This window comes from Lagopus muta, chromosome 4 (genome assembly GCF_023343835.1).
Source record: "Lagopus muta isolate bLagMut1 chromosome 4, bLagMut1 primary, whole genome shotgun sequence".
NCBI lineage: Eukaryota > Metazoa > Chordata > Aves > Galliformes > Phasianidae > Lagopus > Lagopus muta.
The window spans coordinates 44,459,748-44,479,558 of record NC_064436.1 but is presented as its reverse complement, the minus strand read 5'-3'; the positions used below and the strand labels follow the sequence as shown (position 1 = coordinate 44,479,558).

The 19,811-nt window shown below is 34.9% G+C and overlaps 1 protein-coding gene across 3 annotated transcripts in view; it reads right to left on the bottom strand.

Annotated features, from left to right (window-relative positions):
• Positions 1-19,811, bottom strand: part of SGCZ (sarcoglycan zeta) — a 339,073-nt gene that overhangs the window by 97,406 nt on the left and 221,856 nt on the right. For all 3 annotated transcript variants that reach the window (XM_048942322.1, XM_048942323.1, XM_048942324.1), the window contains 2 exons: positions 12,766-12,867; positions 2,764-2,865 (listed from right to left, as the gene is read on the bottom strand). In XM_048942322.1, the coding sequence (XP_048798279.1) occupies positions 2,764-2,865; positions 12,766-12,867 (204 nt within the window). The remainder of the gene's footprint in view (positions 1-2,763; positions 2,866-12,765; positions 12,868-19,811) is intronic.

The following is a 19,811-nucleotide window of genomic DNA, read 5'->3' as shown; positions in this document are numbered from 1 at the left end:
TAAAATCGTGTGGATATAGCCACTCATGACTTTATTCATGAGTTGCAATCAACCAAAATAAAGATCTTCAATAATATTAAGTCAGAATTTTCTGTATACAACCAGACATCTTCCTTGGATGAGCAACAAATCACAGTAATAATACGTGGAGTCCAGGTTGACTTGAAAAAATGATGTGTTCAGAAGATAGACTTGCACAATTGGATGACCCCCAGATAAGTTTCAGTGAAGTATAGCAAATCAAGGGCAAAACCATGAATCATGAAGGTCTATCTGCTGTCAGTGAACAGTGAGTATAGCCAACTCAATTTCAGAATGACAGCCGCTACAGAGACCACCAACAAATATAAGTGACTTGTCCCTTGGCAAATCTTCTGATTAAGAAACATTTAGATCTTCTTCATAGCCAATAAATTGACACTGAGCTTTCAGTACACTGCAACTACATCATGTTGAGAGTCAAATGACTTAAGGAGCCCTTTTATTTATGCCATACTAATGGCTTTATCTTGAGTGACAGATGAAGGGTAAGGCTGAAGAGTAGATATTAGAAAAATGAACTGTGGGCCATTGTAGATTTTATCAGAGAGGTATGTCACCAGTAACTGCAGAAACAAGCACTGAACTTTGCACTGAGCAGTAAAGATGGCAGACTCTTAGGTGCCTTTGTGACTTTTTGATAATACAAAAAAAGCCTCTTAATTGAGGCTTCCAGGATATCTGTACACCTCGGTAGCAACAGGATTCAAAGAATTAAATTATACTGCATGAACATGTTTTACCAGCTCCAAATCTAGCTAACAGATAGTTCCCATATAAGCACAGAATCTTTCTTAGCACCAGCTGCTGCAACCTGCTGATAATATCAGTGGTCTTCCCACCTCACTGCCTTGTTATGCCTGTGGAAAAGTTATGAAGCCCTGACCTGCAATGCTGACAGTCCTAGAGAGAGCTCCCAGGCGTCAGTCTACAAATCACATCGCTAATGCAGAGAAATACAGATGTTCCAAAATAACACTACTAAATTCATTACAGTTTGCATCAGGGGTTAATTGGGAGATATCACTTCATTGTCTCTGTTTTTTTAATGGGAAATGGGTAAATGTACTTAAAGAGCAGCTTTCCTTTATGAAAATAAGCAGCATGTGCATGTAAAAGAACAAATTTGGCAGTTTCAGATGTGTTTTGGATTCTACTGATTCTGACAGTTTAGTACTTCATACTATTCTGTTCATTTAGAAATAGATAAAAGACTATTCTAACTAATTTGAAGAACACTAAAATTACAAAATTCTTAAGGAAACAATAGAACATTATAGAAATAATATACACATGGGCAGTGTTCCCCATTGTAGATGCCTTTCCAATTTTGGAAGGCAGAATCTGATCTTACTGATGCTTAAAAAGTCATTTATTTAATTATGCATTGAGTGTTTTCTAAGTTGCTTTGCTTTGGTAGGTATTTTGTTTGCTTGTTTTTAGAATTCAAACATTTTAACCAACATCAAAGCTATGATATTTGCACTTATTCAGAAACAACTCTACTTATTTTGTAATGTTAGCTAGTAATTAATATTTTAAGCTACTATTATAAAATAAACATTACGAGCAATGTTTTGTAACTGAATGTATGATGAATTGAAAAACCAAAGATATATGTTTATTAAAGCCTTAAAGATTCAAAATTGTTGAGGATGAGATTATTAATCTCATTATGAAATAGTTTTTCATTATCAAGAGTAATATTGTTTCTCCGTCAAATATTGAAATATGGTAGTTTTACAGAAAAAAAAGGACCAATGGATTTGTCATTCATCTCATATATCCATTAACACAAGAGTGAACTAATTAAGAGAAATGGGAAGCTGTCATGATCTCATTTATGAATGTACTTGAGACATTCTGTATACAGACAAAAGATAGATTTTAACAGACTCTAAAGAATTTTCCATAAAGACACTGACGGTAAATACAATTTCTTTCTTGCCAGCTTTAGCACTATACATACTACAATTCTTTACACATGGTTGATTGAAAAGTGTTGTAAAACTCTTCTCTAATTATAGATTATTGTATGAATTGTGAAGAGAATTTAAGAGACTTTTGTTTCTAAATCATTTATACCATACTGATAATGTTGAATAAATAGCACGAATGAGTGAAAACACCTGTATCAAAATGATCTGCACTGAGTTTCTGTAGTATTTTCTTTTCCTTCTTTTCTTTATAATAATCTGCTACCACATAAGAAAATGACTGCATTTAAACGGCATTTTAAAATGGCTTGCCTTGAAAAATTACAAGCTAGAGACAATACAATTCAACAAGATTGTCTGTTAAAAAAAAAAGAGAGAGAGAGAGAAGAAAAAAGAAAAAAAATACACCGTTCTAGCTAAAAACAGAAAGGAAATAAAATTACTGACAATTTCAATACATTTTACACACATAATTCACCTTGTTCTTCTAGACTTAACTACTGATGAAGAGTTCAAATGCTCCATTCTCAATGCCAACATCATTTCAAATATGAAATATAGCAGTTTTGAGTCTTGTTTTTAAGGATGATGCATTTCTTTTAAGTGGCAAGCAAAGTTTCAGGAAAAAAAATGACACGAAGATTTCGCTGTTACATATTCTCAAAACAAACCTCTATGGATTGCTAATTTAGGAGGTGTAATAATGAAACTGTGTAGTTTGAGGCTGAAGAGATCATTTACATTAGTTGCACATTAAGGGAAAAAATGATATAAAAAAACCACCTACCTTTCGGGAATTGATTTCTTTCACGTATAGTGGAAGTAGAAATTCAGATATTCCTTCAAGTCGTATTCCTTTTTTAGTGACTCTCAAATTTCCCATTCCATCCTACAATCAATAACATATACATACATTTCACTTTATGAAATAATGTTATCCAGAACAAAGTGAAAATAATAGTACCTGGCCTAATATCTAAAAGTATAAAATGAGTGCTAGGATACAAATGGCGAAGTGAAACGTCCCACAGAATAGCAAAGTGTAATAAATTCTTTCTTATGGTTAGTAGTCAAATCATAGTAAGGTCTGTGGTGCTGGTCAACTGAAATATGACTGAAGATACTCAGAATGTCCAGCCAATAAACAGTTTTGAGTAAAACAGAGACAAATATAATTATCCACTGGTCTAGTCTGTTTTAAAATTACTATTGTATCGTTAATTTCTTGGATCTCTGATGATTTGCATTACAAAAATACCATGAACTCTCTCTATATTGCTTTTTTTTTTTTTTCTTTCTTTTCTGAAGTACTACCATCTGGTGCCTAGGAATGGAATTTCAGTGAGTGTATGGAAAAAGTTCACATGAACTGTTCGTGATAAAGCTTTCACTGCCCCCAGCTCTTCTAATATGGATAGGAGCTAGACAGAGGAACTAAGAGATAAATCCTCACTTGGGACCTGTGGCATTTGACTGCACACCCCACTCTGGTGGTGATCTACACACATTATTCCTTGGCTGGATGTAATGCAATGGTGCAAGTGTAGATAATTTTACATATGCCTTCATTGTGGAGATGAAGCTGGATCCTCAATTGCACCTGCTATGCTATTAGTTATCTCTAAAAAATGTATGCAATATTTTTTAAAGCAAACTATTTTTTGTAGTGCAATATTAGAAAACATTATGTCAGGTCACAGGAAAACATCCTACGGGGAAAAAAAAAAAAAGTTTTGTAATTAGTAGTAGCTCATCTTTACTAAGAATACTAAGAACATGTTACTAGTGAAAAGGACTTCAAAATGAAAAGTTTTGTTGTTTTTGTTTTGTTTTAATCTGGATAGAAATAAGAAACAGGCTACTCTAAAAGACTGGATGAAAAAAGCCAACAAAATGATCCAATGCACAACAAAATATATACAAATTAAAGCAGCACAGCAATGCTTTAGCTGTACTCTTACAGTTAAAGCAATGAAATCAGTTTCAAACTTAGAGACAGGATCATTTTTCACACTGACTGAGATTCAAGATTGTACCTGTTACTATATTCTTGACAGAAGATAATTCTTCACTGTGCAGCCAGTGGAACACAATTTGACTCACTTCAGTGCAAAATTAGCAAATGTGACCTAATTGATGATTAAATGCTTAGAAGCAATTACTAAGTGTACTGCAGTAGAGAAGCAAGAACTTGTATTTCTGCTTTTGGCCATATTGTATAACCTTGACCTGCTGAGCAGTCCTACACAGCTTGATGGCAGTATCCACAGCTGATACAGCTGATGCTGGAAGAGGACACCAAAGTACCCACATTTATACTTACCTAAAGATAGTCTAGAAACTATCACGATTCCCTTATCTAAAACAAATAATGATGCCAACATGGCAGGTATTCAATTGATACTATTGTTATCTACATCTGAAGTATGACTGTAAATAATTTAAGAGAGGAAAATAAAATGACATTGTATACAATGCAATTCAACTGAAATAATTTCCCAAACTCAAGGATATAGTGTCAGACAACTTTTCAAACTACAATAGATCTGTAAAAAACGTGCTTTTGGGAATTATGCTTTCACATTTCAAGTCTGAAAGTACTTGTAGATGTCTGACTACAAAACCAGAAACTTTCAGAGCAATAAAATAAATATAACTTCACTCCAAAGCAGACAAAATACAGAATAACAAAAACTACTGCTAAGGTTACATACAATACAAAATGTACTTGCTAAAGTATTGTGGCACAAGGAGAGCTATTGCAGACTCTGTAATGGTCCATCTAATATTTAGCAACGCTTGAAAACGCTAAGCCAGTAACTGCCTTTGTGCGTGTTTGTGTGGCAAAAGGGCTATCTGTATTCTTTTTTTGACATCTTAATCACCAAACAGTAACTATGTTGTATCTTGATCTTTCGATATATATATATCACTATATATCACTATACATAGACCGCTATAGATCACTATAAAGGGATCTTTTAATACAAAAAGGTTACAAATAGCTGATATTTTATAACAGGGCGGAATACAAAGCAGTGTTGTCTATTTTTGAGAAGAAAGATAAATAAAGAAATTGTACAATGCTTTTCCAAGTACAGCCTTCACTAATATCCAGTAACTCTAAATTTCAACAATTTCATTTTTCTATGTATCTTGTAGGACTAGCATATAAAATAATCATAGGATAAAATAAGCTGAGAAAGGAGAACAACCATGTTATAATAATTTGGCAGTGAATAAATACTAAACAAGAACGACACCAGTTTATTTTTTTTAGGTATAAACACATTTTAGAACTGAAAAAGCAAATTCAATATGTTGTTACATCTGCTTGTGCAGAATGTCTGCAACTGCCAGACGTTAACTACTATTCACAATGAAACTGAAAAACAAAATTCTTAAGACTGGAAATGTCTAGAAAACTTCTATTGAGCCACCTTATTTGTAGGCATATGATAAAATCTATAATCACACAAAATATTCTCTTTCATGAATCCCTGCTTTTTTCACACAACTTTCACACTACTCATTTAAAAAAGAGCTAGAATTACAGAATGATTTGGGTTGGAAAGCACTTCAAAGAGCACCTAGTTTCAATCCCCTGCTGAGGGTCACTTCTTATTCTCCTATCACCTCACCATTTTCTTCACTATTGATTTATTGTAATCTGTTGAAAGTCTGCTCTGAAAACAGGACTGTCAATCTTTGTCTTTGCTTCTGCTTTCCTAAGTGTTTATTACTGAAGTTCTGGAGCTCCACACAATTCTTAATTAATTTTCAAAATACTTTTGGTGGGTTTACACTAAGTGATACTGTTCTTATGTTACAGAAAGTGAACTGAAATACAAAAATTAATTTGTCCTTTTCTTTTTTGTGCTTACCATATTCTTTCTGTTTGTTTTCAACAACAGGAAGTTGATATGCACAGAAAATTTAAATTATCACGGTCTCAAACAAACTAAAAGCACAGGTTACAGTGTCAATATATATAAATTTTTTTCTGAGCGACATTTCTAAGACCACATCATTCATTTTTTTCCAAAGTTCAGCTACCCACCTACCCAAGTGCAACAGTCTGAATGCAGAAAGACTCTGGACATATAGGAGCATTCCATTTTCAGTAAAACTATTCAGTATGAAAAGACAAAGTATTCCGGATTGAGAGCCACAAATAGTGTGATAAGATATAGACTGAATAGGGTACCTGTGACCTTAACAGCTTGACAAGTGCAATAATCTTCCAGAAAGCAAGTTCCTGGAGCATGTGCAATATCTGTTATGAAATAAGACTGAACAGTAAAATAAGGAAAATAGTTAGATATGTATTACAATGCGCTTTACAAGGTTCTCCTCCATCACAGAATCATTGCTTACTAGGTTTTCTTCATCAAAAATTCCCCACTCTGTTTCAGTTTGGGTTGGAATAAAGGTTTTTTTTTTATATATATCATTGAGTTAGAATTAGGCTGTTACAGAGAAAAAAAAAAAGTCATACTTAAAAAGTCATTAAAACTGAAAAGATAAATCAGAAACAAATCCAATGTTCTCAGTCCATTTAATGCACCCATTTGTATGAAGATCAGTCTATTTACAATGCTCCTCCCAAAAAAGCAAGAAAATAATATTAAATTTTAAAACAGAACTGGAGAAGAGTTTTGTCTTAAGGTATACTTGCAACTTCCTATGTATATGATTCTGATATAATATTACAATTATAGTTTGGTTTAGGCAATCCTTTTGCTAATCATCCAGGTAAACTGCCCAATTTCCTTAACGATTTCCAGGCAACAGATATTCAAATTATCATTTGCATTTGTGATTTGATTTCATTCAAGTACAAAAATACACTTGAATGAAGTATACAAGTACAGTCTTACAACAAATAAATACTAATACAGAATACCATATGTAGCTTGGATAGAGCTAGTTTTCTTCATAGCAGCTTGTATGGAAATAGTTTTTTGGATTTATGACTACATCATCAGAGTTGACAACAAACCAGTGTTTTGGCTGTAGCCAGACAGTGCTTGCACAGAATCAGCTCTGAAGAGTGGCAGACAGAATGCTGTGGATGACTGGGAAGATTATCTACAGTAGTAGCTATAGTGATGATAAAATACTAGATATGCAAAAGGAGGAAGTTGACAAGGCAAATTATTTGTACTGTGTTCACACACACAAAGGGCTGGGTTTCACAAAGAGAGCTACATAAAAATTCCAGCTGAAGGAAAATGGTGTTTGGGCATGATAATAAAACATAAAACTATGGATAATAAAACGAAAAACTATAGTCAGCTACTGGCCTGTGTAAACAGAAGGGGAGGCAGGAGGGCACGGGGACCAGCAATGAAAATACAGGGAGTTTTCCTTCTTTTCAAGGAAAGGTTACTGTGAATTTCACAAACAGCAAATTGATAGAAAGATATCAAGGAAAAAAACACTGCAATGGCAAAAATTGATGTAAATATCTCCCTTCATCTCTCTGCTGAAACTAATAGCTATAACTGTGCAAATGACATCCAAGAGCAGGGAAAAGTGGGGAAAGAAATGACTATAGTATAGGGCTACAGTGTTTGAGGTGTATGCTGTGACTGAGGAAAAAGATATAGCTTGTGGAAACGTAGCAGTAACAAATAGATTTTAACTAAAAAAGCTGTAGAAAGGGAGAAAGACAGACCCTGTGCAGTATAAGAGGAACTGAGTATCCTGACTAAATGTTGCCTGTTAGATTGCTTTTTAAAGGTATAAAGCACAGTCTGGCTTCCCCAGTTATGAAAGTAAACTTGAAAATGCAAGTCTACATGGGATTGCATTAACAGAAAACATCTCTCTCAAGAGTAGACAATCACTTCAAATGCAGCTTTTTTTTTTCTTTTTTTCTTTTTTTCTTTTTTTTTTTTTTTTACAGTCTGATTTCATTCTCTGGCATGGATAGCTATGTTATTTTCCATTCATACACTGACATGCATTTTAGTAGTGTATGAAAAAAACTGGATTCGATGTTATCTGTCCTCACTGTATTTTAGATTAAGGTACAGCTTTCCCAGAATTATTTTACTTAATAGTCTTTTTAAACAAATTATGAACCGTATGTTTCTAAAACCAAACAACAAGAATGTACAATCTGACTATGCAGTTCTCCCCCTACCTATCCAACATTTCAGATATTTAAACAATAAGAAAAGATTTCCAGACCTGCTGAAAATCTCTAATAGAATCTAACAGTTTCAGTAGAAACCATGTGGTGAGAAGGATGTGAAGTTTAAATCAATCAATGTAGAAAATAAAACAAACAAAAGCAATCAGACAGCCAACACCTCTTAAGCTTTTGGAGACAAGAAGTTATTTCCTTTATTTAGAAATTGTTCTCTGCTTATAATTTTTCTCAATGTTCTGTAAAGTGAGCAAGCCATCTCAATCCAACTTTGTACAATGAATCCTCAAAAAGTCAGAAAATGTTGTACACTCCTTACAGTTCCATACTTCATGCAGGTAGAAGAAAAGTAAAAAACAGGGCCGAAGAATGGCAATTATTTTTTCTTTTCCCGCCACTGTATTCAACAGAAAAATTACGAGCTCTTGAAGAATTTCTGGTCAATCATTTCAGTCAGTTGCAAAACACCAGAAACTAGGTAATTGCATACTCTTGTGCAGGTGTTAATATTGCTTTAACTGAACTATTTTGATAAGACCGTTAGTGTCTTAATTAGATTAATAATAAAAAATGGATGTGTGTGTATGCATGTATTTATTTAGTCTACATAAATCACATAGTTATTGTCTGCCTCCCTGCCTTTGAGGCTTAGTTGTAATTTCAACACATCATCTTGAAGATGCTAATGCAGTCATGCTGAAAACTTAATCACACATTATCCTTGTATTTTATTTCTTATATAAGTGGTTTTTTGGCTTCAAAAACAGCAATGAAAGACTACAGATTGCCTAGCATGCTGACACTGATGACAATAAACAAACATGCTATTTATAAAAGTGGTCATCTCTGTTGATGAATCTGTAGGAAATATTTAAATTTATGAAACAGTTTGACATTTGTACACTCTCATTTTGATTTGTATGTATGAGGCTTATATTGAAAATGTTAGAGCATAGGCTCCTTCATTTCTCTAGGGATCACTACAAAGTATTTTTTGGAACTACTCTTGTATTCTAGTCTTCACACTGAGCTAGCATTAGACTGATGGTAAACTAACAGCAATTTGAAATATTAAAATATGACTTAAGATATGGGTGGAGATGCATTGTAGTTAAGTCACATATGAAAACATATTGTATACGGGTAGGATGACACGCTGTTGTGGTTTTTTTTGTTTGTTTGGTTTTGTACCTTTTGTCCTTTCACTGATCCAGACACAGGCAAAATGTCAACATTCATATCACTACACCCTACAATATGCTCATGCTGATCTATACCTAAAAATTATTTTGAAAGAGAATAAATAATCATGGGGGGTGGGGGAACCTACAGAATTAGGTAGATCCTCAAAGTCTCTATGCTTTGATTTGTAAAGAAAAAAGATTTGTTTCTTGCAGAGAATAAGCTTTTCGCTAAGAAATTCAACCTTACTCTCTGTGAAAGAAAACTATGATAAAATATTCACCCATCCTCAGTAAATGCACTGTTCAAGTTCTGTGTGAGATTTCTACTTACACCATTAAAACATTTCTGGACCGAGCATCATGCAATTGGAAAAAAATGGGAAAGAAAAAAAAGAGACTAAAAAAAGACTAAACATGCATTGTAAACATTTTTAGTAGCATTTATCCCCTTTCAAAAATTATAAATCATATATTGAGTTAAGAAGTGGGCTTAACTGAGAGGTTCTGCAAAAGGCTACCATTTGCATTACTACCAAATGAGCTATAACTGAGCTATGCCAGATGTAATGTAGCATTCTTTTGTTCTTTTTCTTAAAGACAGATTACATAACTAATTTAAGAATTTTACTGTACCTTCTAAACCAGGTACACCCAACCTGCAGGCAGCATGCAGTCCAGTCCCACCACCCTGCAGCCATCCCCTGCCCCTTGCCATCATAGACGCAGCTCTCCCCATCAGGTGGCCTGCTCCAGCCACAGGTGTACAGCCATTGCTGTGGAACAGTCAAACACCAGTGTCTGCCTGAGCTGAAGCCATGTCACAGAGTGGGCACAGGGTAGTGCTAGCTTGAGTTACAACAAAAAAATCTCTAATAAGGACATTGAGAACTTGCTAAGAATTGCAAACACTTCCCAAAAACCAGACTGAGCCACTAGTTTCACAAAAAGTCAAATATCTCACTAGTTTATATTTTTGCTGCTTTTTTGTTGTTGTTTTATCAACAATTTTAAAATGTTATATAGGTTAGCTGCATGATACATTTCATATCTGACTCAAATAATTCCTCTTCACTCAAGTCAGCCCAGGCGAGGCTGGACACCCATGGTCTAAACTACATCTGTAGTTAGAAATACTCTTTAACACATAACTTGATCCTCCAGAGGTGTAAAGCAACTACTTTACCTCTGTTTAAACATTCTGACAGATTACTGCTTAGGCTAAGTAGTCATTTCACTGCCTGTTCTTGTATGTCTTATTCAGTTTTAATACTACTTTTTGCTCCCAGTCTGCCATGTGTAAGACACAAAACAGCCAGAACAACCATAGCATGTGAACCCACAAAGTAGCTTACTGCATGCCACCAGGGAAAGGGAAGTATAGGAAATATCACAAAATTGTTTGAGAATAACTTTTCTTTTGAATAAAAACATACTGAATAGACCAACCATCTCATAAGTGATAGGTTTAAGTCCCTTCTGTTTTTCAATCAAAAAGGATTTAAAAAAATGCAACTTTTTTTTTTTTTTTAAGGGTATTATAACCACAATGATCAAGGAATTTGCTTCATCTACTTGCAAATAGCTTCTTAATTGTATTTTTTTAACCACTTAGATCTATTGGTTGTCTCCAAACTGGGGACATCTGCACATACATAAAACGGCTAATTTTAAGGGAACACAGTACATTCTCATACATCAAAAACTTTTTATGCTATCGCTGAACTCTTGACCACTGAAGGACAATGCTATGCATTTGTGAGTTAACAATTTGGCATCCCAGTGATTTATTTTTAAGTAGAGCAATTTAAGAAAATGATTGAATAAAATTTTGAAGAATAGGTTTGTTTCACAATCCAGCCTTTTAAAAACACAAGTTTTTACTTTTAACAAGTAGCGTAAGTTATTTCTGCCATCAAATCTTTCTCCGTGATAAGCTCTGAGGATGCTGGGTGGATAGAGAGTGGCTACCTGAAGTGGTGTCTCTACAGGAATTCTAGAATAGAATTCTTCAATGAAGATTCTGTGCACTGGAGGAACACAGATTTACATACTTCTAAAAGCAGAGACCAGGAGCATTACAGTCCAAACATGCTTTAAAAAACTCCAGAAGCAGAAGTAGTGAACCCAAGAAGCCTAAATGATCAAAAGCACGTCAATAATATGCCAGACAACAGGATCTCCAGTGAAAAAGAAGGTGGCTAGCTGGAAAGGAAAGCAGAGGTACAAGACATGGATAACAAACCAGACACTCTTCAGAGAAGCAAATGATTACCAAACGCAGCCAATGATCCAGTCACTAAGAGAAAATAAGAAGAAAGAAATAAGAAGAGAAAAAAGAACATAGCTTAGCAGTGGAAAAAAGAAAAGCTACATGTCCTTAGCACTGAGAAGCAGAGTAACAACTAGTCTTTCTCTGAGTTTGGCTTTATTTGAGACTCACCAGACAGCTGGTTATTTCTGTTCATTTGTACTTATAGTAACAACTTAGAAAAAGAGATAAGAATTCAAACTCATGTAATATACATCCTATATAGAACAAGTAGTAAGGGACCTTGAATGAACACCTTCATTCCAAGATTCAGACAAAAGAAGAAGGATGAATTTCTAAAGGACTGTAAATAATGGTTATAAATAAATAATAACAGTAATTTTAAAAAATCATTTACAGGCAGACAGGATTATGTAGACTACATATGTGAAGAGTAATCCACAGCACTCAGGACAAATCTCACTGATAATGCTGAAGGCCAACAGCCTTTATGAATACAGCAGGAGACAAGCTGATTAGAAAATTCCTGAAATACTTTTATTAAAAGAGTAATTAAGGTAGAGTCTGCTTCAGCTTTTCCTCTAATTAATAGAAGAGAAATAGCTAAGAATGTGAAGATTAAGAGGTAATGTACTTGAGATTGGTCACAAAAGGATAGATTAGAGTTCTTAGAAACCAGATTAGACAGAAAATAACTGGAACTAAAGGCAATGTATTTCAAGAAGGCAAACTTCAGTAAGAGGAATCTCAGAGAAGATATCCTGGGATTCTTTCCTAAGGGGAAAAAGGAATTACAGTGTAACATTCTCTCCTTAATGAACCAGTTTGCACAAAGGAGGAAAAAAAAAAAAGCTCCTGATAGATCCTGAAAAATATTGACTTTTTTTAATGCTTTTTTTTTTTTTTTTTAATTTTCTCTTTCAGTCAGAAGGTCAACATAATTGGTTTCCTGTTTTAAATGGTGGTCTAATGACAGATAGAGGATTAAGATCCAGCAAGGGAGAAATGAATGCATTTGAGAATACTTTCACGTGTTAGATATTTTCAAATCAGCTAAGTAAAACAATTTCTATTCTAAGTATCAAAAATCTGCAAGATAAATGTTTAGCTAAAATATGTCTACAATAGTGACAAAGCTCAAAGAAGCCAAGTGCAGCAATCCCTCATTTCCCCACTTACTCCATGTTGGCTCAGACTGTGGGGCAGTTTTTCTGCATTTGAAGGGGATTCCTTTTGGATGAATTTAAACCAGAAGTTCTGTTCAAAGTGCAGCAACAGTCTCTAAAAGGAACAGAAAGGTCCCAATCAATGTATGATCTGCAGCACAAGCAAGTCCCACAGCAAGTAACACACGCACTGATAGAATACTCTCAAACCACAAAGAACTCCCGTGTTCCTACTTCTCGTACCACTTGAAAGGTAAAGGTCTTGAACTCAGTAACCAGGTCACATAGATGCCAAGACTGTCTACAGACCATCTACTTTTTCTTCCTTCTACTACAATATCTTTCATCAGTACTTTTCTGAATAGCCTTTTTTTTTTTTTTTTTTTTTAAAGTAAACACCAGCAACATTTTGCAATTTTTCCTTCTCAGTGGTGGAATGAACTTCTGTCTTGCAAAAGATTCAGTATCATCACATCAGCGTATATAATGCCAGATGATGGTCAAGGGTTTCAGCTATGCCCTCATGCATCTTTAAGTTCTGCATCCATTGCCAGTCAACCCTAGGACTCATCATTTCCATCTGTCCAAACTCTGTATATCCTCTCTCTCATTTACACCACATCTTCATACAAAAGAAAATCTGAGAGGCCAGAATCACTTTTATGGCGTCCTGTCCAGCAGTTGGCACGGCCACAAGACAAGACAATATTTCTCCCACACCAAGCCCTAAAGTGGCAAATACCCAAATTCAGTCAGGAAGAAACAAGTACTGCTTTTTATGCATAATTCAACAACAGTAAAAATAAAGCCTACTTCCTTGATAAAGGTCATAAGAGTTCCAGTGTGTTATTGTTCTCACTATGAAGTAGACCAAAGCACAATCTGGTGTTTGATGAAGCAATACTGAGAAGCCTACACACCTGAAAGCAGAAGCTTGTAGGACAGCTTTTTTTAAAAACAAAACAAAACAAACCACACGTGCAGCAGGGATGCTTGTTCCAGAGGTCCAGATTAACAATAAATACGCGTACCTATAGTTTAAATGTTGGGTCCTTGGCAAAAAATGCCATTTTTAACAGATCCATTTGTAATGTTATGCATTAGTTTTCACTACATAGCTCCCAGTTACACTGTCTACATGCACAATGTCTTTTTTTTAAAGGATGAATGAAAGCAAACGTTAAAGGCGAAAACCAGAAAGGCAGAATGGGTACATACCTTTCAAAAGGCAAAACAATGGCAATGAAGATCAACCTACCTTGAACTCCTAAAATATTATGAACTCTATCATAGAATGGCCTCGGTTGAAAAGGATGAGAATGACCATCTAGTTTGAACCCCCTGCTACGTGCAGGGTCACCAACCACTAGACCAGGCTGCCCAGAGCCACATCCAGCTTGGCCTTGAATGCCTCCAGGGATGGGGCATCCACAACCTCTTTGGGCAGCCTGTTCCAGTGTGTTACCACCCTCGTGTGAAAAACTTCCTTCTAATGTCTGACCTAAACTTCCCCTGTCTCAGTTTAAGACTGTTCCCCCTTGTCCTATTACTATCCACCCTCATAAACAGCCATTCACCTTCCTGTTTATATGCTCCCTTCACTGGAAGGAAAAAAACCAAATATTTCCTTCTCTTTCCTTGTCCTAGCCTTCTCTTCTCCAAACTGAACAAGCCCAGTTCCCTCAACCTTTCTTCATAGGAGAGGTGCTCCAGCCCTCTGATCATCTTAGTGGCCCTCCTCTGGACCCGCTCCAAGAGCTTCACGTTCCTTCCTGTACAGGGGGGCCCCAGGCCTGAACACAGTACTCCAGATGGGGCCTCACAAGAGCTGAGCAGAGGGGAACAATCACCTCACTCTCCCTGATGGCTACCCCTTTTTTAATGCAGTCCAGAACACCATTGGCCTTCCGGGCTGCAACCACACACTGCTGGCTCATGTCCAGCTTCTTGTCCACCAGGGCCCCCAAGTCCTTATCTGCAGGACTGCTCTCAAGGAGATCTTCCCCCAGTTTGTATAAGTACCTGGGATTGCCCCGATCCAAGCGTAGCACCCTGCACTTGGCCTTAATGAACCTCATCAGGTTTTCACGGGCCCACTTCTCCAGCCTGTCCACGTCCCTCTGGATGGCTTCCCATTCCATCCAATGTATTGGCTGCACTGCTCAGCTTGGTGTCACCTGCAAACTTGCTAAGGGTGCACTCGATGCCATCGTCTATGTCATTGATGAAGATGTTGAATAGCACCAGTCCCAAGACTGACCCCTGAAGGACACCACTTATGACTGGCCTCCACCCTGACACAGAACCATTGATTACAACCCTTTGGCTGTGTCCAGCCAGCCAATTCCTAATTCATCTATACCAGAATAGATAATCAAACTATCTGTAGGCTGTCCGAAATTGACCATGATATCCAATGAAATGCAAAGCAATGAAAAAGCCATGATTTTTTTTTCTATAACTGAATTACAATGGGCAATGCAGACACATATTAAACAATTTTTAAAAAATGACCTACAAGAGAGATCTAAACATGATTGTATTACTTAGACTGGAGAAGGGGAATTGAGAAAGGAGACAATAAAATTCTTAAGATATGAAAATACTTTCTTCATGCTACTGAGTAGATAGCAAACAATAAGATTAAAATGAGGAAACTAGAATCACGTATTAGTAGAACATTTCCACTCTAAGAACTGGAACAAAAAGATATTGCCTAGTTTTGCAATACTGAAACATGAAAGAATATCCTGAACTTTTTGAACATGCATCTCTGAAGAATGATATACAGTTAAAGCTATGTTGCTGTAGAGGAGAAACTCAGGTGGCTTTTAGATGTCTTTTCTGGATGTAGTCTATAATTATTTTAAGATTTCCATGCAGAGGCTACTACATGATTACACAGTACACGCTTATTTCACTGATCAGCAAAATGCATAAACACTTAGATTATTTAAAACCTACACAAATGTTTTTCGCTACTGTTTCAGTAATGTGATAAACTAACAATCTTACTGGATTGCAAATACACAATCTGCTTTTAGTCTTAATAAGTAACAAAACTCATATACAGTTGTTTGATTTTTTTTGTTTGTTTTGTGGCAGAATTAATAATGGAATCAACACCATTTCTATTTTACATACAGGCAGTTTAAGACTGCCTACACTACTACAGAGCAATTACACATGCAATAGATTACTCATTTCAATATTGTAATACATTCATTTACTCATATTCCTCATAATACTCATATTCCTCATAAAAAAAAAAAAGGGGGGGTGAGCATGATCCTTTTTTAGTTATTGAATAGGAGATAAAGGAAAGAAGTTTCCTGAAAAACTGAGCTAACCATAGATAACAGGCCAAAAACAATGCAGATGAGTTGAGATGTGTCGTCTCCCTCCAATGCAGTGACAATCTTTGACAGATGAGTTCTGTTAAGCAAACACAGCATAGTCTATCCAAAGAACACAAATTCAGGACAAACGTCAGATTTAGCTATAAAATTGGGCTTCCTAATAGTGCCACATCAAGAAAAAATACAAAAATGTTCTATGAACAGAGACTCTTAAAGAGATCAAAGTAAGAAATTGAGAGGAAGATAAAGGAGATTTCTATGGGAAAACTTCCACTAGAAGAGATATGATATGCTATGGCATTTAAGAAAAAAAAAAAAAAAAAAAGTAGTGAAGGCATTTCTTTATTCACTTTAAAAGAAACATCCAACTGCTTATGTAAACAGCATCTGGGAAATGAAGAAAGAGAAAGTTTGGGTCAGAAAGGGATGAACAAAACTGATACATTTCTGCACTTATTTGAGAAAAATAATTAGGAAGATCAGTTTTTTGTATACTTGCCCCTCAAAGTGAATTATCATTCATCTCTTTTGGTCTGTTATCACTATTCATTGCAATCACAGTTTAGCGATCTGTTGTCAAATTGATTGTTATTTTGTTTTACCACTCTAAAAGAAATTCAGATGCTTAAAAGGAGGTCAAATAAATCCAACTGTGGTCATTTCCATCAATTTTCTGTTTCCAGAGGTTTCTTCATAGTACTGGATAAATACACTGGGTTATGGAGGGAAAAAAAACATACAAACAAAAAAGTGAGTGGCATAGTACCAAAGAAGTAATCATAAATCTTTAAGGTCTTTACTGTACGCAACGTGAAGGTATTTTGTTCTGGTGATAAATAGAAATCTAAAAAGTATTTTTTCTCCAAGCTCCTTATTTTGATGCCATGGAGTGTTAAATGAACTCAGTTTTATCAAGAACATAGAGAAGTTTGGAAAGTCAAATTTCATTTTAATTGCATTTTTCATTAGCTAGTCTCATAAGCAAAACTGATGATTACTAAATAAAGTGTATCTTCATTATAATACAACACCCACTGTAGGAAGACAGCTGCATTAGTTTAAGTGCTCCACATAGGAACACATTTTCTTGTTATTTAATAACTCACTGTAGATTTGAAGGATGCATTTAGCAATGATGAGATGAATTAATGAAGCCACTGGACTATGTGGAGGGGGGGAGTAGAGGGAAATCAAACTACCCAGCAAAGCAAATATTAATACATTTCTGTAATAAATAAAACTTTACATTATAACAAGCAACAGATTGCTCTTTTTGTCATTTAAACTCTAACAGGTACACAGATTTACTACATTTCTCAAAAAAATCTGATATCATACCTTCACAGAGTCAGAGCTTAAATAAATGTTACAATTCTGAAATTAGAATCCATGGTTGAATGCGTAAGAAATTAGACCAAAGCAAGAATAGGAAAGGGTGCTAACAGTTACACACTGTGTATAGGTCAAGCATTGTTTTCTTCCACGCTAGTATATCATAAAGCTCCCAGCTTTAAATAACTAAAAATTTTTGGCAGCTTCATCTGTTTTATTATTCCTGTTGGCACAAGTTAAATTTATCACATTGGTTTGAAATAGATTATGTGTTGTCTTATTGGATTAATTTAATTGTGTATTGACATCAGCGCATGTCAAAATTAATGGCGTTTTAATGACATTGCATGCTAAAGATTAACTAGAAATACTGAGAAAAAGTGATGGCACAGATTTAGAAACAATTGATATGACAAGGTTATAAATATTACTATACATAACACCGACACACACAAAAGAATAAAAATAGCTTTGCCTCCCTCTTCCTTTTATCCTGTGAAAGAAAGGAAAACAGCAAATGCAGAAATTTTATTTGCTTGTTTTATATCAAATCTGTAAGGAGTCTGCATAACATCCTTTTTCTTCAAATATCTCACTGAAAATAAGACAAAACTGAAAGAAAACAAAGTAGATATCACATCACCATGATATTATATAGACAAACATAAGACACACACACCAATTTGCTTCCTTGCATATGGTTTTTAATTTGAGATACTTCTCTAAATTCTAGCTGCAAATCAGGACAGAAACACACTGTATTCCTCAACCTCAGACTTCAAAAAGCACACCATATGAGACAAAGAATTGTTTTTAAAATAGTATGAATTTTTTCCATATATACTTTGTATCTTCGAAATAATACATACCAAAAGGCCTTCAGCCATTTGAGTCAGAAGCCTGCAAACTTGATATGATTAAAAATCTATTAAGATAAAGACTAATAGCAGACATTTCTTAAGATACTAGATGTATTTATGAGGTGATTGATACATTTAAAGAAGTTACTGCTTAGGTCCTAGAAATGAATATAATAGATGGACTTTGGCCTGCTAAATCTGCATTTCACACCCATATTTATCTCAGCAAGCACCTCTGATGCTGGTAAATGCCCTCCCAATCTTGTAGTTTCATAACTGTAATTCTCTTAGTTGAGCTGTGACTAACATCCACTTACTTGTTACTACTCCATTTGATCTGCTTTTCATTCTTTGTTATTATTTATATCTTGAATCAGATTAAACTGATCAAGTTTAATCAAAAAAATCAAGTAGACTAATTTTGGTTATATGTAATGCCTCCAACTTGTAAGGGTCTCCAACAGGCTTTAAACTTCCATTTGTCCTTACTTTCTTTTAAGAAAAGCAACAGGATTTTCAAGCAGTGTTTATTTGCTTTTTTTGTTCTCTTTTGGTTTGAAACATCTCCATCTGCACTAGAAATGAGGCTCATAGTAAACTCCTTATGAAAATAATAATTTAAAAAATCCTATACATTACACAGCAGTCAAGTTAATGCCATCACAACATGTCCTTTGTATTAAAGTTCAAAATATTTTGTTAGATTATTTTTGATTGATGTTTAGTAGCAGTTTAAAATATAGAGCACTACAAAAATTATGTAGCTTATGGAGCATTATGTAACAACTAAAATGGATGCTGTTATACTACTAATCTGTATCCAATCTCCACTCTCCTTAGGAAAACACTTCAGTCAACTTTACAGAGACAATAAGAGTAGAAAAAACTTTCAGCATGGCTAATACCTCTAGTCTCCTATGACTACAGAAATAATTTAGTAAGAACCCACACTATTTGATCAGCAAGAGATCTCTGTAAAGAAAGTGTGTGCTGTTTCTAGCTTCAGAATGCAATTTAATTCAGAATCATTTTTCTCCATTGTTTCATCATTTTTATATAATCTTTTTGACATGCTTGTCTAAAGCATAAAAATTGTAACACATATATATATTTATCATTACCAACTAAAGCCCACTGGCTCTATTTATTGAAATTGAGAAAATCATACGCCCTTCTAAAGAAAAATTAAATGTAACATGCAGTCAAAACTGCTTTTGAAGCATTTCTCTAGAGAGATATGCTTACTTGATTCGTCCCTATTTGGACTATGAAAAAACTAAGCCTTGACTGAAACTATTTAGAATTTGAGAGTTTGTCTAGAAGAAAAAAAAAAAAAAAAAAAACCCACAAAGATCTCTAGACAAATTTGATAGTTTGGCAATTAGAATATCCACTTTGGATTCAAAACAAAGCAAAATCTCAGAATAAAAGGCCCTCCAATATGAGGAGACTACCCTTGTTTGCAGTTGAATGGTTTTCTGACAGGCTTTACAACATTTGTTTTTCTT